We start from the raw sequence: 25,868 nt of genomic DNA, 5'->3' as shown, positions 1-25,868 counted from the left end.
CCGACTGCAGCCTTCCACTGGAGATGAGCAGATCTCAAATCGATGAAAGTCCACAGCCCCAGGAGGCTGGTCCATCTTGAGAAAAAGGCCACTCTCTACTTTCCGAATCCAAACTTCATATTTCCCAAACTAAAACTGCGATGGTCGCCGAGCCAGTCAAGTGTGCTTCCTGGCATGAATAAATGGAGACCCTAAGTGGTGACACTCGGACACTGGCAAATCGTGATTTATACAGCCCAGCTCTCCACTTATCCCCAGCATGAGATGCTGGGAATTTGGCAGGGGAAAACCCACGATGGCGACCCTCGTCCTTTCAATCACTCTGGGGATAGCCAAGAATTTAGCTGCCTTCTTTAAAAAAACAATTAATAGGCACACATTGTAATGTACAGTTCACTGTTTTTAGTGAATTTATACAGCTGTGCAACCACCATCCCAATTCAGTTAATAACTGCCTTTTTTTTCTGGTTGCAATAAAAACATGACATAAAACTGACCGACTTAACCTCCTAACTCTGTTTAGGCACCGACAGTGCTCTCTCCTTGGGCAGCCATCCTCCTCAGCTTTTGTTTTTTTGACAGTGTCTGGCTATGTAGCCCACGCTGGCCTTGAACTCATGATCCTCCTGTCTGCACTTCCCAAGTACTGGGATTACAGATGCGAGTCACCACTCCCTACTCAGATCCCTTTTCTAAAAAATACATTTTATCGTGCAGTTTAAGGAATACAGCATGACGTCACGGCATGCATATAGATTGTAAAAAGGTTAGCAAGGTGAAACAAGTCAACATACCTATCATCTCCCATAGTTGCCAAATTCTTTTGTTTCTGTAAAGAGAGCAGTTACAATCTGCTTTTATCCAGGTCCTTTTTCATCTTGCAAACCTCAACCTCCACACCACCAATTCCCCTTCTCCCTCCACCCAGCTCTGGCCATCACTGTGCCACTTTCTCTCTGGAATTTGATTGCTCCACAGCCTTGCAAGAGCGGACTCCTGCAGCCACCAGTTGCTCGTCCCTTAGTGGCTGGCTTATTTCACTTAACATCAGGTTTCACTCCTACTGTAGCATGGACAAGAATTTCCTTCCTTTTTAAGGCTGAATACTATTCCATCCTGTTCTACACCACTCTTCTCATCCATTCATCTGCTGATGGACACTTTGTTTTTTGGCAGCAATGGGGTTTGCACTCAGGGCCTCATGCTTGCTAGGCAGGCGCTCTACCAGACCTTTTGAGCCTTTCCACCAGCCCTTTTTGGTGAAGGTTTTTTTTTGAAATAGGGTCTCATGAGCTATTTGCCTGGGCTGGGCTGGCTTTGAACCTCAAACCTTGATCCTGCTGAGTAGCTAGGATTACAGGCATAAGCTACAGGCACCCAGCTCTATTTTCAATTTTGAAGAGCCGCCATATTGTTTTCTGTCACAGCTGGGCCAATTCCATTCCCACCCACCATTGCCCTTGACATCTTATGTTCAAGCCCCCAAAGTCATACACCATTGATGCCTTATTGTCACTTCTGTGTTCCATGACTGTGGCTAAGTGCCTGGGACATGGTGGTCACAATGACTGCTCTGATGGGGGCTGCAGTGTGAGAGGAGCAATAAATGGGTATACCGGTTCCTGCACTTAAAATGGGGTTACAACTAAAAAAACCCATGGCATATTGAAAATATCTTACTCAGCACTTAATGCACTTAACTCAGCAGCAGCAGGAAACACACAGGGGTGTTTTCTAGACATGACTGGATATGAAAACAAAATATCCAGAACACACTGCCACATAGTATCTAGTTCACACTCTCCATCCTGAGGCTGCCTAGGAGCTCCCCTGGGAAGGGACCAAAACTCCAAATTCCCAGTATGGCCTCTCCTGAGTGCTTACCATATCAGTGGCCATCTGTCTAGAACTCAATCTGTCATGAATTTTGAACTATACTAGAAAGGAAACAACTAGGGCCTAGCAGCTTGACATTAATAAGTGACACCTCATTTGGATGAAGAAGGCTGGTTTCAGAGGGCTCCAGAAGAAGACTGGAGGCTTTGGTAGGAGCTGGACCAGGTGGAGAGAAGAGTGGAGGGAATAAGGTTCCCTGCAGAAGGGAACAGAGGTGGAGTTCAGTGGAGAGAGGCCTGCCTTCCCCAAGACTCCCACACTTGGACTAGAAATCTCTGAATTCTTAGTTCAGCATGCATGGGGCAATGAGATGGGACTGTGCACCCCTAATCTCTTCCCGAACACAAAAACCTCATCATTCACAGACTGCTGAAAAGTACACCAAGAAAATTCCTGCCTGGAACAAGCATTGAAGTCAGTGAGATTTTTTTGGTTTTGGTTTTGCTCTTTGGTTTTCTGAGACAGAGTCTTGCTCTGTCTATATGTAGCCCAGAATGGGCTTAAGTCAGGGTCCTGCTGCCTCAGCCTCCCACGTGCCAGGTTATAGGCATGCCCATCACGTCCTGCACATTAGACTTTTAAAAGCAAACAAAAGACATTAACTTTTAAAAAAGTTTGATATCATCCTTTACTCTGATCATTTTTTCTTTTCTAAATCTGGTCCCACCCAGGTCTGTCTTTTGGTTGCTTAAGGATTTCCAAGTACTGACACAATAACTTGTGATTAGGGACTCCCACACCCCACCCACCTTTCCAGATGGCTCAAAGCTTTAGTTTATTTTCTGTGTACAAGTTCTAATCTGTAGCTCTTGAGATGGAGGGGGCTGCAGAGTATGTGCTGGGTAACTGGGGTTTGAACTCAGGGCCTACACCTTGAGCCACTCCACCAGCCCTTTTTTGTAAAGGATTATTTTCGAGATAGGGTCTTGAGAACTGTTTGTCAGGGATGGCTTTGAACCATGATCCTCCTCCTGATCTCTGCCTCTTGAGTAGCTAAGATTACAGGTGGGAACTACTGGCACCCAGTTTGTGCTATGTCCTCTGCTGTTGTTATAGTTGTGGTTAAACAGGGTGCTGCTGTGTAGCCCAGGCTGGTCTTGAACTCATGATTCTCCTGCCTCAGTCTCCTAAGTACTGGGATTTTAGATGTGTGCCACCACCCCAGCTTATGTCCTCCTTTTTCTTTTTGAAATGACATTCCCCATGGGAGGTTTTCATTGGAGGGAAACTTCTCAACATTTGTTGGAGTGATTTCCACAGATCTTACATTTTTCCAGGATAGTTTTAATTGAGCATAAATTCCTGTCTCACAGATAGCAAGTGCTGAAACGTGATAGAAAGAATGGTGGAGTCAGCTTAGGAAATGACCATCACACCTACCTATTTCCTTATGAATTAAGTTTCTTCATGGCTTTGAGCCAGTTTCTTAATTTTCTTTTTTTGGTGGGACTTAGGTTTGAATTCAGGGCTTTGCTCTTGCAAAGCACAAGCTCTACCACTTAGCTACACCTCCAGTCCATTTTTTTGTTCTCTTTATTTTGGAGATGGATTCTCTTGAACTATTTTCCTGGGCTGGACTCAAACCATGATCCTGAAGCCTCCTAAGTAACTAGGATTATAGGCGTGAGCCTCTGGCAGCCAGCTCTGTTTATTCATTTTTGAAGTGGAGAAAACAATGGAGTTCACCTCCTTCTGAACAGAAAAAGACAGTGTGCATTTTATGTGGCCTGAGGCACTGAGCAGGGGTGCAACCAAGTCTTTACTCATGTTGATAGTTTAGACAGGATTTCACTATGTAGCTCAGCCTGGCCTCAAACTTGAGATGCTCCTGGCTCTACCTACCAGAATTATTATTACCCCTTAGGGATTCAAGTGGTAAAATTACACCATCTTGTTCTAAAGCAGAAACGGCTAACATGTTTTAACTATCAGCTCCTAAAATAAGTAAATACAACTTCATTAAATGACGTTTTCCTGACTCCAACTGCACATTCATTGAAATTTTAAGTTATAGCGCCTGCCACACTACCTTACACAGAAAAGGTGTTGGGAATATCAGAAGATTAGTCAGCAGGGCAGGTGTTAATTGGCCTTTTTACTCAATCTTAGAATTCTAAGCTGCTTCTATATATTATTAAAATTCCTACCTTTCCATTCCGCTGCTAGCTATAGGTGTATCTTACTTGCTTTAGACAATGTACGCAAAATATTTTCAAGCAGTGAATTAAAAAAAAAAATCTACCCTTTCTTCTATATATTTTTATTTTTAAATTCCCCCCCCCCCACATCGGAAGCCAGAGAGCTATTCCTCTTTACCTTGGTGCGTTTTGGTTGCTAGCCTCCAATATGAAAAACACGCTCAAGTTGGCTTATTTTTTGCCTTTGGGTTGTCCACACACCCAGGTGAACACGCTAATGAGGCCAGCATCCAATGGTGTTTGAATTCCTGATGAGCTTATGAGCAACTTTTCCAATCTGGGAACTTGAGGGATCATCAAGAAAATGCAATGCACAAATGTGGAGGAAGGGTTTATATTTGCACAGTCCCTTACAATGAAATAAAAGTCAACAAAGATCATCGTGGAGACGCCAAAGACTAAGACTGAAGACTTCACCCTTCGTTTAACGCTTCCTGAGAATTTACATCCTGCAAGGTACTTAGCCATATTAAATTTGTATACATTTATGATGTAAATGTATCACTTGGACACACACACACACACACACACACACCCCTTTAGAAAATTCCAGGCATCCCCAGGTCAGGATGATACAATCACGTTGATCTATGTATCTTTTCCGTAATAAAGTGTATTGCAAAAAAAAAAAAAGCCAACAATGATTAGAAACACAGTTACTGACAGTGCCCATCTTCCAGGGAGAGGTAAGAGCACTGTGTGAGTAATAAAATACGTTATCATTCATGGCTCATGAGGGAAAAATGCAATTGCTCGCTGTTTTGATATTATCTCCAACTCTGCTTTTTCTGTATTTGGTAATCAGTCATTTCAAAGTTCACATTGTACCCACGGACCAATCAATTCTTGTGAATATGAATCCTGGGGGCTATTATTCAGCATTTAAAGGAGGCAAGGGCCAGTGTGAAACTGGATGAATTCACAGGCCACTTCTGAGTTGAGATGGAAGGATGAATCAATCACCGTTCACCACTTTGCAGTGATCAGGAGACTCAAGCATCCCCACCAAAAAGAAGATGGAAGGGAACAGAGGTCTCATCTCAGGTTTTGTTGGTTGGTTTTAGATGTAAAAATTAAGCCAAAATATTCCACTGTGAGAAAACCTGCCTTTCTCAGCTGGCCGTTATCAACGTCACAATTACAAAAGTAATTTTTAGAGCACACGACCAAACACAACCCGTTCCAAAACTTTTATGCACGCCCCTAGTTTTTTGCAAGTACACATCCCCCCGCTTTTTCTCTTCCCCTCTAAGGTCTTGGATAGTCGCAGTGAGGATGGATCCCCCTCTGATTTCGTGCGCGCCCCAGCCAATCTGAGCCCGGATGCTAATTAGCTGCTCTGCCCTGATGAACACGCCTTTGTCACATGTAGGACCGGACTACAAAGCCCAGAATGCCTCGCCCCTCCCTGATCAATGAGGGTTTATTTAAATGATCTCTGAGGTCTTGGACCCAGGCCAATCAGCTGTCAGGGCTCATGATAAATCGCAATGCATTATTGATAATAATAATTACTGGGACATGCGCGTTCCGGCCGAAGGGGGGTAAATTTCCCAACTCCAGGAATTTGTGGCGGAGAGGGCAAATAAACGCGGCTCTCCCGGCGCCCCGATGCTCGCACCATGTCGAGGCGCAAACAGGCGAAACCCCAGCACATCAACTCGGAGGAGGACCAGGGCGAGCAGCCGCCGCAGCAGCCGACCCCAGAGCCTGCAGATGCGGCCCCAGCGGCGCCGGCGGCGGGGGAGCGCGGTGAGTGCGGCCGGGGCGCCCGCCCGCCGGGGAGGGAGTTTCCTGGACGTCCGCGGGACCCTCGAGGGCGCGGGTTGCGGGGAGCCGAGGCGCCCAGCGCTGATTCTGGAACCAAGGTGTGGGGACTCCGGGCCCCTCGGGGTAGAGAGGCAGCTTCACTTCCCCCGCCCTTGCAGATTTTACACTTTTTTTTTCTTCGCTCTTGTGTAAGTTTCACCCCCACTCTCTCCCCTCTTATTGTAAAGCTGACCCCCCACTCTGGCTCCCTCACTTCTAAAAGGGTCTCTCTTGTCCTCAGCGACTTAATTGGTTCCACTCCCTCACTAGCAGCCCCCCCCAACTTAGGCTCCCCCTCCCTCTCTGGCGCCGCTTTTAAAAGAAAGAGACCCCAGGGATCCCCACCCTTTCCACCAGCCCTTGGGGGCTTTTGTAGGAGGCTGAAGGAGGGGCGCACTCCTGAATGACCACCCCCCCCTCCCGGGGGCGATCTGTTGCACGCGCCCCTCCCAGGCCAAGTGGGGGAGGGGGCGCGACCTCTCCCTACCCGCAGGGGCTGGGGTGCTGGCCACCCGCGCTGTGGAGGAGCTGGTGCGCCCACGGAGCTAGTGGAGAAGGGCACCTTATTTCTGTTTTCAATTCTTTTCTTTTTTGGCTTTCGCCTTTTCCCCCGGGTTACGCCGCCTGCCGATCTTCGCCCTAACCTTTCGGGGCCTGACCTCCAGCCATCTTTGATTTCCGACTTCCTAAAAATAACCGCGGCCAGCCAGAGGGTGCTACCTACCCCCGGAGGCCGGGGTAGTGGGCGCGCTGCCATCCCGCCGAAGTGCACCCGCTTTGCTTTTTGCGTGTTTTTTTCCTGGGGTCCCTGGCTCTCCAAATGCGCGCTCGGGAGGTGAAAGGGGAGAGGTCGGGCCAGGGCGAGCTCCTGGGGCTGACCCGGCCCACGCTTCCGCGGCAGTGCCTCCCCGGGCGAGAGGAGTTCGGGACCCCAGCACGGCCGGGAGCCGGGGCCCAACTCTCCTCCGACTTGATCAATTGGGAGTAAGTCCATTTCCCACTATCTCTCCTCCGGCCCGCCAAATTGTCGCCTGATAAATTTTCAGCGTATGCGTGGGGGGAGGGGCACTTTTTTTTTTTTTTTTGGCCGCCTCCAGCGGCCTTCATCGCTCCTCTCCCCTCCCACCCTGTTTTCTAATTCCCCAGCAGTGGGTAAGCACTGCGTACTAATCCCGGACACTCGGAACCCGACTCCGACGCCCCACTTTCCTGGGAAGACGGTTGCTACTTCTTAGCTCCCGACCCTCCCCGTTTTTGTTGGGTAAAGAATGTAATTTCCCCATTTTATAATAGCTAAATAAAATGTCCCTTCTCCAACATTTTTCCAGGGCAAATGAAAAATACTGGTTTGGCCCGGGGTCAGCTGTGCGTCTTTGATGCATCGGTTGGACAGGACAGAACACTTTGGAAGTCTCGGCACCCTGGATGCACGCTTTTTTGTGCGTTGGCTGAGGGTTGGGGGGAGCGGGGAGAGGCTGCGTCGCCCGGCCCACCTGGAACAAAAGGGTTAACCCTCAGCCCGCCTGCTTCCTCCGGAGAGGAGGGGCAAGCTCCTGGCCCTGACCCCTCCCCTGGTCCTGCGCTGACCTCCCCCTTCACCCTTCATTTTGGGTGGGCGCACACGAGTGAGGCTTTTAGTGGTGGTTGGCACCTTTAGGGGGAGACTATTTCAGAAGGACCCCGAAGTTTACGGTGGCTGACTTTGAGTTAAACCTGAGCGGGGCTGGGCTCCGGGGCCTGGCTGTGCGCTTCTACCGCGGTTCTGGAGGGGAGTTCGCTATTGATCCCCGCGCTTGGCGCACACCAGCCGGGCGGGTTGCGCGCGCGCGCCCCCTGGAGGCCCATTCTGGAGCAGAGCTCTGCGCTGGGAGGCGGAACCCTGGCGCAGATACTGGCTCACACCTGGTGAGTGAGGCGGGCTGGGCCAAGGATGACACCCCAAGGGATTTCTGCCAGTTACCTGGTCGATCGCCGTCTATGCCCGATATCGTTGCCAAGTTTTTGTAATTCTTGAAAAGAATTCCTCGATCCTAGAATGTGTTTGCAGAGCCCTCGGTTGTCGCCTTGGGACAGAAGGTAGTTTTTTTTCCACGCAGTAGGTTTTCACTGGTTGCATTTCGGGTGTTTGCATTTATGGGGTCGATCTCAGTATAGATGCTAGGTATAACTTTAAAAATAAGGATTGGATCGATCTTATTTTTGCCACACTTTTTGAGATTGCAGTCCCGGGCAATAATTAGCAGATCAAAAAATCTGCAGGTGGTCGAGGAGGGGACTAACGCTCCTTAAAGGAAAATTAGCATTTCCTCAAAAGGGTTTCAAATGCCCTTTGTGCTAAACTGGATTACAACCAGCAACAATTAAGATCGCCTAGTTTTAAGTAACTGACTAGCCTGGGTTTCTAGCTTCAAATGCCGTGTCTATATTGGCTATGGTTAACGTTCTGGGGCAACTCGTCAGATTCCAAAAAGGAACAGGGTCTGCAATTTGCCGACAGTCCCTTTTTTAAATTCATTAAAGGTAAATTGCATGTAAAAATGTATCCTCACGAAAAGAAGGGCGCTCACACTCCAGTGCACACGTAAATGATACTTTGTCATTGGAGGCCTGGCTTGGTTGGCAAGCTTCCTCAGGTAGGGGATTGGGAACCATTTTGCGACACGGGAGACAGGGATAGCATTTCCTCTTTTTAAATATGAAGTGTCGGTGGGTGACTGGAAATTTAGATTTTTGGGAGTCTGCATTCCAGTCTGGTTGTATGCATTTCAGCTGTGTGGCCTTAAGCATAGCTTGAGTTTTGGGGTTTTGGGTTCTCCCTTTTGCACTGGCAAGAACACTATCTAGATGACTTCAACCACAGAGGGTCTGTTGTCCACTGGGAATGTGATCGGACACTTGTTTCAAGATGGTGTTGAGCTGCAAGTTCTGTAGATGGCGGATTCTCACAAGCAATGGAACTCAGGTTGTAATTCCATTGAGAGCAAATTGCAACTCATGGTGCCTGCTCTGATCCCAGGGGCTGTGTTTGCTTGGGTTTCCCTGCTGCCGTTTACTGGGTGGGATTTTTCTTCTATGCTCCCAACAGGAGGAAGCCATGGTTAATGTTTGAAGCACATTGGGTTGGGTGATCTCTTTAAATTTTTCTTTTTCTTCCTTTTGTTACTGTTGCATTATGGTTTAATCTAATTGCACAAGCAAATTTGAAATCAAAACTACTCAGGTTTCTAAGAGGAAGGCTATGCATGCATGCCTCTATAATTCAATTGTACACTATTAACATTTGAACCGAAATTTTTCCGCAAACTTACATGAAGCAAGCTGGAGCGAAACCAGTGTTTGCATTTGGTTTCTCTGGGTTATTCAACCCTGGAAAAAATGGAAAATTCAAGAAATTATTTTAACACTTCTGATTGCACTTTGATTTACTTTTAAAAACACGTAAATGTGTTTAAAAGCCTGAAAATCTGGACAAGAGCTACAGCACTCCTGACCAGTACTGTCTTTCTTTTTTTAACCAAGTCTGTGCCAGGCTTTGTTCCGGGGGTTCTGCAGAAGGAGGGAATAAAAACTCCTGCCCTCATGGAGTTTGCAGATTTCCTTAAAGAATGGCTCCAAGGGAGGCAAAATGGGGACACAGCTCTATAATCTTGATGGCAGAGGGAGATGACCCACCTCAGCAGCTCTGTGTGATCCTTTCTCAAAACCTTTTCCACAGGGCTCCTGAACTTTGATCCGAGACTGTTTGAAACTTCCTTTTTTTTTTTTTTTTTTTGTTTTAGATCTTAATTAAGTAGAAACTTATTTCAGGTCTAATTTGCCATCTATAAGTTCAGTTAAAAAGGACTTGATACTGAAGTGTTTACCAAACTTTTTTTAAAAAGGCACTTTCAACTGCCTCATTACTTGGGGACATAATTTCCTTTTGTTTTGCTTAGTACTTATCCCGGGGTGGGGGAGGGGAGGAGATATTGTGTGCTGTAGATAATCTGCTCATTGTCATTCCTTTAATATAGGAATGAGAACAGATAAGCCTGAGTCCTAATGCTTTTATCAAGATATACAGGTTTTAGTTTTTTAAGCGTTTTAGTGTTTCCAGAGTTTGGCCTCTGGCAGATTACCTTCCCTTTATACAATGGTGAGAGTATTTTCTCTCCATTTGGCAGTGAGTGAATCTAAGACCCCTGCTGGGTTTACTGCATTCTTCTAACTTATTGGATAACTAGATGTGCAGAGATAACATTCCTAAAATTCGGGGTGGGGGTGGGGTGAAGGGGTGGAAAAAGGACCGGTGGTGTAATTCCTCTGAACTTTGCTTTTCTCCCTTTTGGGTTAACTTAAGCATACCCAGCAATTGTTCCTAACAGAGCCCTCTTACTCCTTGGCAAATACTGAACCGTATTTGCCGATGGTGGTGTGGAGGCAGAGGCACTTTTTACTGCACAAGCAAACAGGGCTGCTGCTGTTCGAAGGCTCCAGTGGGAGGGTGCTGCTGTTGCTGGGAGGCTGTAGAAAGGCGGGCAGGGGGCTTGTGTATACAGCAAAGGCAGCTGGCGTTCAGGCAGAAAATAAATCACTGGGAACTGGTGGGTCCTTGCACAGGGAAGGTTAACCTTTCCTGTGCCATAGGTGGAGCCCTTCTCATCCATGTTGAAAACACCTACGCAATCAAGGGTGCAAATTGTGTCCTCAGCAATGAACACTGTGGTAGACAGCTGGCTGTCCACATCTGCTGGTCTCTGTACCTGCAGATTCAGCCAAGTAGGCATCAGAAGTGCCTGGGAAGCCATGGCTTAGCTCACCAAGTACAGGCTTTGGTATCTTGCCATTATTGCCTAGACAATACTGTAGGGCTGCTGTTTACATAGAATTTGCATAGCTGTTTACAAAGCTCTGACATATTAGGGGTATTCAAAGCCATCTAGAGACTAAAGTATGCAAGAGCTTGTACAAGTTATGTAAATGCTGGGCTGGTGGAGTGGCTTGAATGGTAGACTCATGGCTAGCAATGAGTCCTGAGTTCAAGCCTTAGTATGGCCAAAAAAAGTTAATGCAAACAGGTACACTATTTTGCAAAAGGGACTTGAACATACTATTTTAATGTCTGCATGGGGTCCTAGAACTAACCCCCACCCCTTTCTCACACACACACATACACCAGATTAGTAGCGTGTGGTTTATTAATGTAATAAATAACAGGATTGAAAAGAAAAGTCAATAAACGGGTAAGGAAATAACAAGGTCTAGCATCCTGTCAAGCAACCACCAGAGTCTGGATTGGGCTAACATCGCTGTGGCATGTTCCTTGGGTGCTAATTGGAGAAAATGTTAATTTTGGTTCATCTCAGTAAGAATAAAGGTACCAATTTTTCCTTATCTTAATTTCATGGACCCCAGGTTAACAATGTCTGCTTTACCTGGTGAGTGGCTCAAGTAAAAGAGTGCCTTTTTTTAAAAAAAAAAGAAAGAAAGAAAAGAATGCCTGTTTTAGTGACTGGGCAAGGTGACTGCTAATCCCAGCTACTCAGGAGGCAAGGGATTGGGAGGATCAAGGTTCGAGACCTGCCTGGGCAGAAAAGTTCACGAGACCCCATGGAAACCAATAAAACCAGGGCATATCATCCTAGCTAATTGCAAGGCATAGGGTCACAGGAGGATCTTAGTGAAAGCCACCCCAGAAAGGCCTGGGGGCCGCGCCCAAGTGATAGAACACCTACCTGTTTGAGGCCCTGAATTGAAATTCTAGCACTGCCAAAGAAAAGCGCATGGGTGTAGTTCAGGAGTAGAATCCTTGCTTACCATGTACAAGGACCTAGGTTCAATCCCTAGAACAAACAATATAATGACAAAAAGCCTGCTGTAGGACAGAGATTCAGTGAGAAGACATTGCCCTCAAAGGGATGAAAGTCTTTGCAGGGGAGGGAACGAAACTTACCAATCTAATAATGGTTTGTGACCAGCCAAAGAATCATGATACATGAACACTTTTATGATACTGAAACTTCATGGGGGAGGGGCAGTTAGAGAAAAAATGTTGAAAGCCTCCATAGAGGGAGGGTTGAAATGAGAACGCTTGGAGGGAGCCAGTGGCTCACGCCTATAATCCTAGCTACTCAGGAGGCAGAGATCAGGAGGATTGCAGGTTCAAAGACAAATAGTTCTTGAGATCCTATCTCGAAAAACCCTTCACAAAAATAGGGCTGGTGGAGTGGCTCAAGGTGAAGGCCCTGGGTTCAAACCCCAGTACTGTAGAAAAAACCACCTCAGAGGGTTGGGGCATAGCTCAGGTGGTAGAGCACTTGTCTAGTGTGTGTGGGGTCCCTCCTAAACTCCCCAGTAAAGGCAGGGCTTAGAAACTGTTGTGGAAGAAATAGTTAAAACTGAACCCTCATTTTATTGTCCTCAGTGTTAGCCATCCAGTACTTGATTTTCTATGATCTAGTTAGCTTTGTGTCACCTTGAGTCTTTAATTCAGGACTTCTCACTTTCAAAGCAGGTAGTCTACCACTTGAGCCATGCCTCCAACCCAGATGGAATTTGGCTGGCCTTAAACCTGGATCCTCCCAATCCCGGCTTCCCAGGTAGACAGGATTACAGGCTTGAGCCACCAGCACCCAGTTGAGTCTCTTCATATTTCCAAGCTTCAGTTTCCACATCTGCAGAATGGGAACAAGATATTCATTTGATTACATGGCTATGAAGATAAATAATGGTGGTGCATACCTGTAATCCCAGCCACTTGGGAAGGCAGAGGCAGGAAGATCAAAGAGTACAGAGGTCCTGTTTGGAAAAACAACATAAGGACTGGGGCATGACTCAAGTGGTAGAACCCCTCTGCAAAAGAGTCCAAAGTGCATGGTTATGGTTTTGTTCTTGTGTGGAGAGGGGTTGGTATGGGTGGTTTAATTTGACCCTTAAACAGTAGAATGGAGTGGTCACCATTTTTGTGTGAGCCTTATCATCGATTTTCAGAAGTAGAGTAGCTGAGACAGAAGGTCCAGTGGGAAGAACCTGGCTTGATTTCGGAAGTGGCTGTGTCTTGGAGGTGCTTGATACTAAGCCTTTGGGCTGGCAGAGGGCTCAAGTGGTAGAGCGCCTGCCTACCAACCTCAAGGACCTGAATTCAAACCCCAGTACAGCCAAAAAAAAAAAACAAACTATAGTTTAATTTTCTGCCAAAAGCTTCGAGATCCACTCTCCAGGAGGTAGCTATGAGCAACAGTTTCACTTACCATTTAAGCTTTTCCTCTTAGGCATTTCTGTGTTTACCTGCAAACCCAATGGTAACATATTATGTGTGCATCCTGTCTGCCTTTTTTTTACTCTCCTACAATGTAGGTGTACTTTGTTTCTGCACGCTACAAAGTGTTCATCTTTTCTGTACATTCTTTTATTTAACCGGAAATTCACTGGCACAGTGCATTCGTGCTGCAAGAAAAGCCTTGTAGCTCAGGGTGTAAATTCCTAGCTAAGAAGTGAAGCATTGCGCTGAGGTTAAAACAGCCTGTAATCCCAGCTACTCAGGAGGCAAAGATCAGGAGGGTTGAGGTTCAAAGCCAGCCCTGGCAAATGAGACCCTATCTCGAAAAAAACCCATCACAAAAAAGGGCTGGTGGAGTGGCTCAAGGTGTAGGCCCTGAGTTCAAACCACAGTACCACACACACAAAAAAAGGTTCTTGACACAATTGCTAAAATTGTCTCTCCAGAAAGAACACCCCCACAAGCACTGTATTTGTTGAGCTCCCAGAAAATTGTGGGTATAAATACTGTCTGTCTAAACCTGAGTCTCTCAACATTGGTGTCTGTTTTTTCTCTCAGTATTGGTGTTTGAGCTCAGAGCCTTATGCTTGCTAGGCAGGCACTCTACCACTTTAGCCACGCCCCCAGTTCTTAAATTGAGTCTTGAAATAGGACTGAATCATATAACCATGGGGCCTCAAGACAGGCTTTACCAGGTGTGGTGGTGCATATTTGTAATCCCGGCACTCAGCAGACTTGAGTCGTGAACTTTGAGAGTTCAAGGGCAACCTGGAGTATATAGTGGGTTCCCCATCTCCAAAAAAGCAAGAAAAGAAAAATAGGTTTTGGGCTGTGCCTACCTACTGGGACTGTCTGGAAATACCAATGCTGGTTACATCCAAACACTTTTTTTTTTTTTGCCGGGACTGGGGTTTGAACTCATGGCCTTTGCTTGCTAGGCAGGCGTTCTTCCACTTGAGCCAGCCATTCTGCCAGCCCCTAAACCAACTTCTGAAAGTCTCAGAAGCAGGCTGGTAACAAGTGTCCTTCCTTGTTCCACCCCTTTCTTTTATCCAGCCCCATCCCCCACACTTGTCCCATACTGCCCAGGGTTTCTGGGAGAAAAGAGTGGCAGTCTTAGGATAGGAGCTGTTCACCTTAGGAAGTGTTGGGTGGGCTGTGTGGCCATGGCTTGTTTCTAGGTCACTGCTATTGGCAGGCAGGACCTACTCAGGGTGATTGGCTCTTCCCCTGCCCACCCCCATCCCCCACTCAAACTTCCATCTGAAATACTGCAGAGTAAGAGGGTTTAAGGCCGTGTGCTTTCATGATTGAACCCTCTTCCACAAACTATTGGTGACCATGGTTTTCCAGAGTGGAGACATCCTAGAAGCTGAGAGAGAGTGAGTGTGTTGGTTTACGGAACATCCAAAGTGTAATTCTTCCATGCAGAGGACTCCCCTCCCCCATTTCTACATTCCCTACCCAGGCTTCATTTTAGACAAAAAGACTTAACGTTTTACATACTGTGCTGCATCCCATTTCACCTAACATTTGTACACAATTTAGGCCTTGTTTTTGTACAGTGGCTAGACCAAAACTTGGCTTTTTTTGCTGATGTAACTGTGGGAGAGGGTTTTTCATTGGTGCTGGGGATTGAAACCCTGGCCTTACTCATGCTAGGCAAGCACTCTACTACTGACCTATATACCTTACTGGCAGCCCCAGGTTTTTTATATTACATGTGTGGGGGTTTTTTGTTTGTTTGTTTGTTTGTTTTGCTTTTTTGACTGGGACTGAGGTTTGAACTTACAAGCTTTACACTTGAAAAGAAGGCACTTAAGCCATACCTCCAGTCCATTTTTCTCCGGTTATTTTTTTATTTTTTAAAGTATTAATTAAAACGGAGAGTTTGAAGTGAAAAATGGAGTCCCCAGAGTTGGAGGAGGGTTCCCCTGCTCTGGTTATTTTGAGGATTTTTTTTTTTTTTGAAGACTGTCTGCCTAGGTGGCAACGATCCTCCCAATCACAGCCTCTCAAGTAGCTAGGATTGCAGGTGTGAACCACCTGTGTCTTTTTTTTTTTTTTTTGTGGTACTGGGGTTTGAACTCAGGGCCTTCACCTTGAGCCATTCCACCAGCCCTTTTTTTTGTGATGGGCTTTTTCCAGATAGGATCTCTCGAATTGTGGTTCTTCTGATCTCTGCCTCCTAAGTAGCTAGGATTACAGAATTACTGGTGTGAGCCCCTGGCTGGTTTTTTTGTTGTTGTTTTGGGGGGAGGGGTGGACATAGTCTCTCTCTGGCCTTGAACTCATCATCTTTCTGTTTCAGCCTTCCAGCTGCTGGGATTACAGATGTAGGCCACCGCACCTGTCTTTGTGGGCTTGTGCCAATGTGTATATGATTTACAATCATAGGCTCAGTGTTGTGGAGTCTGAGATCCCCAAGTTCCAGTGACAACCTAGAAGTAGGCCTACTTACCCCTAGGACCCAGGCGTCTGGCTACAGCACAGTCCTAAAATGGAAGTTAGGGCTAACACTAACCCTCAACTGGGTATGCTCTAGTTACCAAAGAAATTCTTGAGTCAATCATTTTAAAGATAGTAACTGCTCAGAGGACTGAGGAGGTGCCATAAATAAATAATCTGTGCACAAGGTTGGGCATGATGGTATATACCTGTAATATCAGCTCAAAGGGAGGCATAGGTAGAGAGAGGATTGATGTCTAAGGCCCATGGGGCAAAAATGAGACCTGATCTGAAAAATAACAAAAGCAAAAGGGCTGGAGGCATGACTCAGTGTTTAGGTCCTGAATTCAATCCCTAGTACCACAAAAAAAACTATAATCTGCTCAAAATAGTACTGTTTTGTTTATTTGTGTATTTGTGCTCCAGTTGTACAGTGGGATTATGTCCTCATCAACCCGTCATGTGTTGAGCATGTTGTAAGTGGACAGGTGAAGATTGTGACCAAACCTCCCAGTTTAGTCATCCAGTGCTGTGGAGTAGCCATAGCTTCCCCTGTGACAGTGGCTGATGGAGCTGCAGCTGTCCCGCATTGCAAGAGAGGATCCTAGGCAAAGATCAAAATGTGGAAATTGCAAATACCAAACTGGTAGAGTAGCCCAAGTGATGGAGCCACTGCCTAGGGAGCATAAGGCCCTGGGTTCAAACCCCAGTGCTGTCAAAATAAAGAAAAAAGAAATTCCAAATGCCATTTCTACTAAACTTGTGTTATTTTTGTCTCATCAAAAGCTGGAAAAGAGTAGGTGAAGCTGGGCATGATGGCACATGCTTGCAGTCCAGCACTTAGGAAGCAGAAGCAGGAGAATTGCAGTTCGAGGGCACCAGTGGCTTACGACTGTAATCCTAGCTGTTCGAGAGGTTGAAGTCAGGATTGCAGTTCAAGGCCAGCCCAAGCAAGTAGTAGAGACCCCATCTCCAAAGTAACCAGAGCAAAACAGGCTGGAGGTGTGGCTCAAGTGGTAGAGTACCCGCTTTGTAAGCGTGATGCTCTGAGTTCAAACCTCACTGTCCCCCCACCCCCACCCCCATACACACGCCAAAACAACAAAAAAGCAGAAGTGTATTCCTCACAGGTGTGGGGGGCCAGGTGTCTGTATTTAGGTGACAACAGGCTCAGTTCCTTCTAGAGGCTCTGCACAAGGCAGATCTGGTACCTGGCATATCTCTGTCTGCCTTTGTCTTTACAGGGTGGAATTCTCTGTCTCTGTCCTTTTCTTTCTCTTGGAACTACACATCGTGCACATTAGGTCCAGGGCCCAACCTGATTACATTTGACAAGCCCCATCCCATGTGAGGTCACATGAACGTGTGTGTGGGGCAGTTACAACCTTGCCTTACCTCTTGGAGACTATATAGTTAACCCATCACATAGTGGTTGGCTCTCACAGACTTTTTGGGTGACTTACACCATCTAGGCCTGGAGGAACACAGTCAATGAAGACCGGTGTGTTCTGTTGTGAATTGGAGTTCTTCTCAAGGGATCACCCCACAGCCTTTTTGGGGCAGACTTCTTAGCCTTTTGTCTCCTATCACAGGTGCTCCAGTGAACCCAGGGATCGATGAAGCGACAGTAAAGCGTCTTCGTCGGGAGGAGACTCACGTCTGTGAGAAATGCTGTGCTGAGCTCTTCAGCCTCTCTGAATTCTTGGAACATAAGAAAAATTGCACTAAAACTCCACCTGTTCTCATCATGAATGACAGCGAGGGGCCAGTGCCTTCAGAAGACTTCTCCAGAGCTGTACTGAGCCACCAGCCATCCAGTCCAAGCAGGAAGGACAGTCACAGGGAGAGTTGTGGCAGCTCAGGGGACACGAAGGAGAAGCCGGGTACAGAGTCAGTTGTGTACTTGAAGACAGAGCCTGCCCTGCCCCCTACACCCCAGGACATAAGCTATTTACACAAAGGAAAAGTGGCCAACACTAACGTGACCCTGCAGGCGCTGCGGGGCACCAAGGTGGCGGTGAACCAGCGGAGTGTGGATGCGCCACCCACACCAGTGCCGGGTGCCAACAGCATCCCTTGGGTGCTGGAGCAGATCCTGTGCCTGCAGCAGCAGCAGCTGCAGCAGATCCAGCTCACCGAGCAGATCCGAGTCCAGGTGAACATGTGGGCAGCGCACGCCCTGCACTCGGGCGTGGCGGGGGCCGATGCCCTGAAGAACTTGGGCAGCCACGTGTCCCAGCAGGTGTCCGCAGCAGTGGCCTTGCTCAGCCAGAAGGCCGGAAGCCAAGGTCTGTCTCTGGATGCCTTGAAGCAAGCCAAGCTACCTCACACCAACATCCCTTCCACGGCTGGCTCCCTGTCCCCGGGCCTGACACCTTTTGCCCTGAAGCCAGACGGGACACGGGTGCTCCCCAATGTCATGTCTCGCCTCCCGAGTGCTTTGCTACCTCAGACCCCCAGCTCTGTGCTCTTCCAGAGTCCTTTCTCCACTGTGGCGCTAGACCCATCCAAGAAGGGGAAAGGAAAGCCATCGAGCATCTCCGCGGTGGATGGCAAACCCAAAGATGAGGCGGCTCTCTACAAGCACAAGTGTAAGTACTGTAGCAAGGTTTTTGGGACTGATAGCTCCTTGCAGATTCATCTCCGCTCCCATACTGGAGAGAGACCCTTCGTGTGTTCAGTCTGTGGTCACCGCTTCACCACCAAGGGCAATCTGAAGGTGCACTTTCACCGGCACCCCCAGGTGAAGGCAAACCCCCAGCTGTTTGCCGAATTCCAGGACAAAGTGGCGGCAGGCACTGGAGTCCCCTATGCACTCTCTGTCCCTGTCCCTGTAGATGAACCAAGCCTCTCTTTAGACAGCAAACCTGTCCTTGTAACAGGGACCCCTTCCATAGGGCTACCTCAAAGTCTTTCTTCAGGAACTAACCCCAAGGACCTCACAGGGGGCTCCCTGCCCAATGACCTGCAGCCCGGGCCTTCTCCAGAAAGTGCGGGTGGAGTCACAGTACTTGGGGTGGGGCCCAACCACAATTCCCCGAGGGTTGGTGGCTTCCAGGGAAGTGGGACCCCCGAGCCTGGGTCTGAGACCCTGAAATTGCAGCAGTTGGTGGAAAACATTGACAAGACCCCCACTGATCCCAATGAGTGTGTCATATGCCACCGAGTTCTGAGCTGCCAGAGTTCCCTCAAGATGCATTACCGTACTCACACTGGTGAGAGGCCATTCCAGTGCAAGGTCTGTGGCCGAGCTTTCTCTACCAAAGGCAACTTGAAGACGCACCTTGGGGTCCACCGAACCAACACGTCTGTAAAGACGCAGCATTCGTGCCCCATCTGCCAGAAGAAGTTTACCAATGCCGTCATGTTGCAGCAACACATCCGGATGCACATGGGTGGCCAGATTCCCAACACGCCTCTGCCGGAGAGTCCCTGTGACTTCGCAGGTCCCGAGCCCATGGTGATCAGTGAGAACGGCAATGCAGTTGTGTCCTGCCACGGGGATGTTGCTGAAAGCATCGATGTCGATGAAGTGAGCTCCCAGGATGCCCTCGGTGGCTCCTCGAAGGTCACCGCACCTCTTCCCAGCAGCCACCTGGCATCACCCACTCTGGGGTTTGCCATGATGGCCTCTCTAGATGTCCCGGGAAAAGCAGGTCCTGTCCCTTTGGGTCTGCAGCGCCAGAGCAGCCGGGAAAACGGCTCTGTGGAGAGCGACGGCCTGACCAACGACTCATCCTCACTCCTGGGGGACCAGGAGTATCAGAGCCGAAGCCCAGACAACATGGAAGCAATGTCCTTCCAGGCAGTGTCCCCCGCCAATAGCCAAGCAGAAAGCATCAAGTCCAGGTCCCCCGACGGGGGCAAGGCTGAGAGCTCCGAGAGCACCCGCAGTGAGATGGAAGGTGATAGCCTTTGGATTTAACTTATGTCCATGTCGGGCTCAAGGTCATCAAAATGGAGCCTGGGTTGAACTGTTCACATGGAATGTGTTCTGAAGCAGCTCTTCTGTAGGGCATTTAGCTGTTCTGTCTTTCTGGGTAGAGGGACGTAGCAGTGACCTCTATCCTAGCACTGGGCATACTTACGTTTTTGTGATGGCTAATCATAGCATAATATTTGTTGGCTTTTGTCCTTGACCCCACGGGTAACCTTAAGTACATCCAGGTAGATGTATGTTTTAGGAACGAGGCACTTATTTTTTTGGCCACTGAAATAAGCGTTAGTCCTTTGATTCTGGGGTTGAACTCAAAAGTGGAATGTTTCTTTTAGTCACTGGGGAAGGGGGAAAGGTTAATCCTTTTTAAAATGCAGATACCAATTGTGGGGCTCATTGATGTTGTTAGTAGTACAATAGAGTAATAGCTGCTCAAGATAACTTATTTTGGGGGATTGTACTGGGAGTCGAACTCAGCGCTCTACCACTTGAGCCTCGCCTCCAGTCCGTTTTGCTTTTGGTTCTTTTTAAGAGAGGATCTCACTTTATGCCAGGATTGGCCTGGACCTTGATTTTCTGTTTATACTGCCATGCCCAGTTAACTGGTTGAGATGGGATCCTGAGAAATTTTTGCCTGGGCTGGCCTTGAACCAAGGTCCTCCAGATCTCTCGGAGACTGGCCTCCAGAGTACCTAAGATGATAGGCTTGAGCCACCACTGAAAGTAACTTCTTAGGCAGAAATTAGAACTTCAGTTACATGTGATATTCTGATGCCCATATCTTTATACCAAAAAAAAAAAAGTATAGTTTCCCAAGTATTTGAATCTTCATTCCTTGTGCAGATGAACAATTAAAGGCAAGCTGCTTTGGAGGTGTAAATTTCCTGCCCAACTTGTTTACAAAGGCTTCTTTTGCTTCAGAGAATGAATGGGTGTGGATGATAAAGATTTGGATTTTTTCCCCTTCACACACCAGGTCGGACCAGTCTCCCATCAACGTTTATCCGAACACAGCCCACCTGTGTCAAAGTTGAAGTTCCTGGCACATTTGTGGGACCCTCTACCATGTCCCCAGGCATGACGCCTTTGTTATCATCTCAGCCACGACGACAGGCCAAGCAACACGGCTGTACACGCTGTGGGAAGAACTTCTCGTCCGCCAGTGCCCTGCAGATCCATGAGCGGACGCACACCGGAGAGAAGCCTTTTGTGTGCAACGTATGCGGGCGAGCTTTCACCACCAAAGGCAACCTGAAGGTGGGTTTCTCTGGGCTTCCGGGAGGGCTGGGGACTGGGTGATAAGAGTGGCATCTGTGTATCAGTACAGTCTATGATGAATTCTTCCATTAACACCAAATGGGGTGGCAGGCCAGGCTCCGTGATTCACATCTATAATCCTAGCTGCTCAGAGAGGCAGAGATCAGGAGCAATGCAGTTCAAAAACAGCCCTGGGCAAATAGTTCCCAAGGCCCTAACTGGAAACTACCTAGCAAGGGGTTTGAGTGGTAAAGCTCCTGAGTTCAAATCCCCCAGTACCACTGGAAAAAATAAATAAGTAAATAAAACTGGCTAGAGATGTGGGTCAAGTGGTAGAGCACCTGCTTTGCAAGCGACAAGCCCCAAGTTCAAACCTTAGCCCCACCAGAACCCAAAACAAATAAAAGCTGAGGGTCTTCTGTGCTACTGTTATCTCGAAAAACCCCATCACAAAAATGGGCTGGCGGAGTGGCTCAAGGTGTGGGCCCTGAGTTCAAGCCCCAGTGTGCCAGTATGGACTTCCTATTAAAGTTATCCAGGACACTGCATGTCATTTGGAAATTAGAAGTATGGATAACAAAAGCTATGTATGTTTTTGGTGGTCTTAGGGTTTGAACTCGGCCTTGCCCTTGGCAGGCAAGTGCTCTACCACTTGAGCCACACCTTCAGCCAAAAGCTGTGTATGTTTTAATTAAAATCAAATTGACAAAGAACATGCAGTGACTTAGTCTCCAGGACCAACTTCTAGACCTGCAGAACTGGACAAGGTTTAGTTGGAGCACAGGCCTGGCTGGATGTCCACTGCTGCTTTTACTGGAAGCAAGGCAGGTGACTTGGCTTTGATCTCCTACTGAATTGGGGTAATGACAGCAATGGCAGTGGCAGTGACTGGCTTCAGGTTGTCCTGGAGGTGAAGTCATAAAGTGTTTCAGATTGTGGAGACACCTGCATGCTCCTGCAGTGTGGCCTTCCCTTTCTCATTAGTTACCAACAGCTGCCTATAATGAGGCATTGCAAGTCACTTCTGTTCAGCCCAGGTGGTGACAACTGATACCGGTAAAGATAAATGAGAGTGTCTAAGAAAAGGAGTGTTTAAAAGTCTACCAGTGGCTCACGCCTATAATCCTAGCAACTGAGGAGGCAGAGATCAGGAGGATTGAAGTTTGAAGCCAGCCTGGGCAAATAGTTCTTTGAGACTCTATCTCAAAAAACCTTTTGCAAAAAAGGGCTGGTGGAGTGGCTCAAGGTGTAGCCCTGAGTTCAAGACCCATTACTGCAAAAAAAAAAAAAATTTGAAAAGTTGAAAGCCAGGCAGATTGAAGCAGGATCAGTAACAGTCTCTTCTTCAGAAGACATTAAACATCCAGATTCAGTAGTCTCCACCTCCCTCCATGGCCTTCTGTGGCTGTCCTAGCAAGGTTTGTTTTGTTGGAGATTTATAGTGCCAGCTCTGTCAGGGAGGTTGGCTTGTTTTCTACAAAAAAGTTATTTTCCTGTTTTTCTTGTCCTCGGGTGTGTGTAGGTTTGTGTACTGACAGATACTAACCTTCACTTTGGGAGCGACGGCTGGCAGGTAGTGGGTATCACGTGAGCACACACGTTGCACAGTGAGGCAGAGACAGCTGGGGAGGATAGGCCCACTTTGACTGCTCTAGCACGAGTCTGAATTTTTTCACAGTGAAATCTTGGCAGTAGGTTAAGATCCTGTTTGGCGGGGAGCCATACTCCGTGCGGACTGATTGGGGCTTGCCAACAGACAGCTGAGTCTCAACTTCATGACGACTTCTGTCCTGTTCCCTCAGGTCCATTACATGACACACGGGGCAAACAATAACTCTGCTCGCCGGGGGAGGAAGCTAGCCATAGAGAACACGATGGCATTGCTGAGCACCGATGGAAAGAGGGTGTCAGACATGTTTTCCAAGGAAATCGTGGACCCTGTTGTGTGGAACCAGTATGCCAGCGTGCTCAACGGCGGCCTGGCCATGAAGACCAATGAGATCTCGGTCATCCAGAGTGGCGGCCTCCCCCCACTCCCGGTCTCCCTGGGGACCAGCTCTGTGAACAACGCCACTGTGTCCAAGATGGATGGCTCCCAGTCAGGTGGCAGCGCTGAGGGGGAGAAGTCAGGTGTCACCGATAGTGTGGCCAAACCCCAGTTCCCTCACTTCCAGGAAGAAAACAAGATCGCAGTCAGCTAGGCTCAAGTGAGGGAGGAAGGAGGAGCAGCGGAGGAATCTAGTCTCTGCTTTTTAAGATTTTCCTCAAGTCCACCTCCTCCCGTTTACTTTCTTACGATATGCAAATGATGTTTACGGTTGTCACTGCAGCCTTGGGCAGTCTTACAATAACATTTGTTGTTAATGCTGCTTTGCAAAACATGAAAACAGAACAAAAAAATTTAAAAATTAGAAACAACAACAAAAAAAAAATGCCAAGACACAGACTAGATTTTTTTTTTTTTTTTTTTTTTAATTTTGGAAGGAAGCGGGTCTTGCAAAGTAGCTTGTGTTACTTGCGACAAACTGTATACCTAGAAGCTTTGTACAACCAAGAGCAACTGTTCCAAAGACTATCACTTCTTTGAAGGTGAAGCGTTGATGGAGCTTACTGAACCACAGTGGAAGACCACTGCTTGGCCTGGCTGAGGGGAAGGTGCTGCACACTTTGATGGTAACAAAGGTATGCAGGTAATCTGGACATTCTGTCATCTATTTGGGGACTTTTTTGTATGGCCTCACCCAACACTCTTGTTTTTTTTTTTTGAATGTACTTTAAAAATGGAAAAAAGAAAAAAAAAAAGAAAAAGCAAAAGCCCAGAAAACTAAGGTTGTAGACAGACTCTTCAACCTTAGAACCTTAAAGTAGGTGCCCTGGAACGGACTTCTAGTCCTTAGGGAGCCAACGTGTGTATTGCTGCTTATTTAAATATCCAGTCCATGTGGGGCCCCCAGAGTGCCAAGTGCTCCCCACACCTTCCATGGCTTTGTCTTTCCAGACACCAGGCGAGGTGGGCACCCGAGCGGGGATTCTGAGGGGACCTGCTGTGGTTCCACAGTGCCTGCGCTGTGGAAGGATGGATTCTTGTTCTTGAGAAGAGAATGAGAAGGGTGTGCTTCCTGTCACAGGTTCACATGCTGATTTTTTTTGTAATACCCTTGGTGCCACTTGGGCCAGGTAATAATGAAGATTCTCCCCCTCCACCCCAACCCTGTGTATTACATGAAGGCTGCAAAGTTGGAACAGGCAAGTCCTGAGTGTGAAAGCTTTAATTTATCTACCTCATCTATTTTTTTTTTTGTAGCCATAATCTCTATTTTCCTATTTTATGACCGCTGAAGTATTCCCAGGCCTTGTCTTAAAAACCTAAGAGTTGACGTATGTGACATATTCGTGGGAACAGCTGGATGTTCTTTGATTCCTTTTGTTGTTAACTCACTTTTGTACATGTAGTAACATTGAACAGACATTGAATGGTTTAATGAGGAAGAAGGACCCAACTTGTGGACAGAGAATTCTTCACCATGTCGAAGGGTCCTGCTGAAATGAGTATGAAGCCTGTCACCCAAAGCCTTCTTAGTTATTGCACCTGACTTTAGGATCCAAAAAAAGAAAAAAAAATTTTTTTTTTTTTTTTTGCCAAGTCGTGCCTTTCCTTCTGGAATTCTAAGTGTATAGTGTTCACCTGTTTACACTGTGAAGTAGGTATTGTGACAAGAGAACACACCAGTCTGTGGCTTTCTCCCTGTTTGGCTAATCAGGCCTTGTGAATGTGTGACCTATGGAGGAAACCCTGTAGTTGTACCTGCTGATGCTGTCTGTCTATTGGAAAATAAATTTTGAATGTCCCCCCCACTACCAAACATGTATGTAAGTTTTTTGTTTTTGTTGTTTGTGTTTTTGGTATATTCTACTTATATCTTGACCCTCTGGTTCCTAGAGTCAAAACTACACATCCAGAGCTGGGGGTCTGGCTCAAGTGGTAGAGCACCTGGCTAGTAGGCTCAAGGCCTGTACTTAACCTCAGTACTGCCAAAAAAAAGTGCACATCTGGTTCTGTCCATCCCAGATGTGCTTTTCAAGCACACACTGGCTCTACCTGCTGTTTAGCATCCTCTGACATTTTTAAGGCAGAAATCTTTCTCAGTAATTTCATTGTCGAGCACTTTCTGGTGATGATAGAAGGCTTATCACCCCTTAGATTAGCCCGTATTTCAACCTGTCATAACCTGGTATGCGTCCCTGGGTAGAGGGCAGTGTTTATATCCTGCCATCTCCGGGTGCTCCCAAGGGAGTGTGCTGAGCTGGGGAGCTATAAGGTGAGCGTGCCCTAGAGGTCTGCTATGTGACATTTGCACTTACGCACTAAAAAATTTATGAAGAGGATATGTCTTATGGTAAGTGTTTTTACCATGAGAACACCTTATTGAAAGGGAATAGGCTTGAGTCCTGAAGGAGGGGACACCTAGTGCCAAGGGAAGACTCTTAGTGGTAGGAAAAAGTGCTGATGAGGTTGCAAAAGGGGAGAGGGATAAGAAAGTTTGGGCTGGCAGAATGTGTCAGGTAGAGCACCTGCCTAGCAAACATGAGGCCATGAGTCAAGACCCAGCACCCACCACCAAAAAATAATGGATTTGAACTCAGGGCCCAAACCTTGAGCCATTCCACCAGCCCATTTTTTTGTGATGGTCCCATTCCCTGCCCCTGAGATAGTTTTGCGAACTATTTGCCTGGGCTAGGTTTGAGCCGTGATCCTCTGCCTTCTGAGTAGGTAGAGATTAGCGAGGGAGTAAGTAGATCAAAGTACATTGTATGTATGTATGGAAGTGTCATAATGAAACTCTTTGTTCAATTAACATGCTAAGAGGAACGCATGCTCATGGTAAGGCAGAGATACAGTGGTATGATTGTGTTCATGTCTTATTGTAAAGGAACCATAGCTTACATTTGGCTATGTCCTACCAAACTCCCTGCTGAGAACTTAGCATCAGGCCCCAGGAAAGGGCTGTGAGTTACATTGTTGTTTTTGTGAGTTACGTTGTTATGGGTGACCTGTCAGCTCTTC

The 25,868-nt window shown here is 47.3% G+C and overlaps 1 protein-coding gene across 3 annotated transcripts; it reads left to right on the top strand.

The window, feature by feature from the left end:
- The first annotated feature begins 5,506 nt into the window (after window positions 1–5,506).
- Window positions 5,507–24,679, top strand: Sall4 (spalt like transcription factor 4). 3 transcript variants are annotated; one of them, XM_020175136.2, is made up of 4 exons: window positions 5,507–5,846; window positions 17,202–19,514; window positions 20,523–20,803; window positions 22,606–24,679. In XM_020175136.2, exons 1-4 carry the CDS (start codon window positions 5,717–5,719, stop codon window positions 23,002–23,004), a joined length of 3,123 nt encoding a protein of 1,040 aa, XP_020030725.1. In that variant the 5' UTR covers window positions 5,507–5,716; the 3' UTR covers window positions 23,005–24,679. The 3 variants fall into 3 exon arrangements, with proteins under 3 accessions (XP_020030725.1, XP_020030726.1, XP_073931089.1); XM_020175137.2 differs by having other exon boundaries at window positions 5,512–5,846; window positions 17,202–18,200; XM_074074988.1 differs by lacking the exon at window positions 5,507–5,846 and adding an exon at window positions 5,904–6,887.
- Window positions 24,680–25,868: the final 1,189 nt, after the last annotated feature.

Source organism: Castor canadensis, chromosome 5 (genome assembly GCF_047511655.1).
Source record: "Castor canadensis chromosome 5, mCasCan1.hap1v2, whole genome shotgun sequence".
In the NCBI taxonomy this organism is placed as follows: Eukaryota; Metazoa; Chordata; class Mammalia; order Rodentia; family Castoridae; genus Castor; species Castor canadensis.
This window is presented reverse-complemented; position numbering and strand designations above follow the sequence as displayed.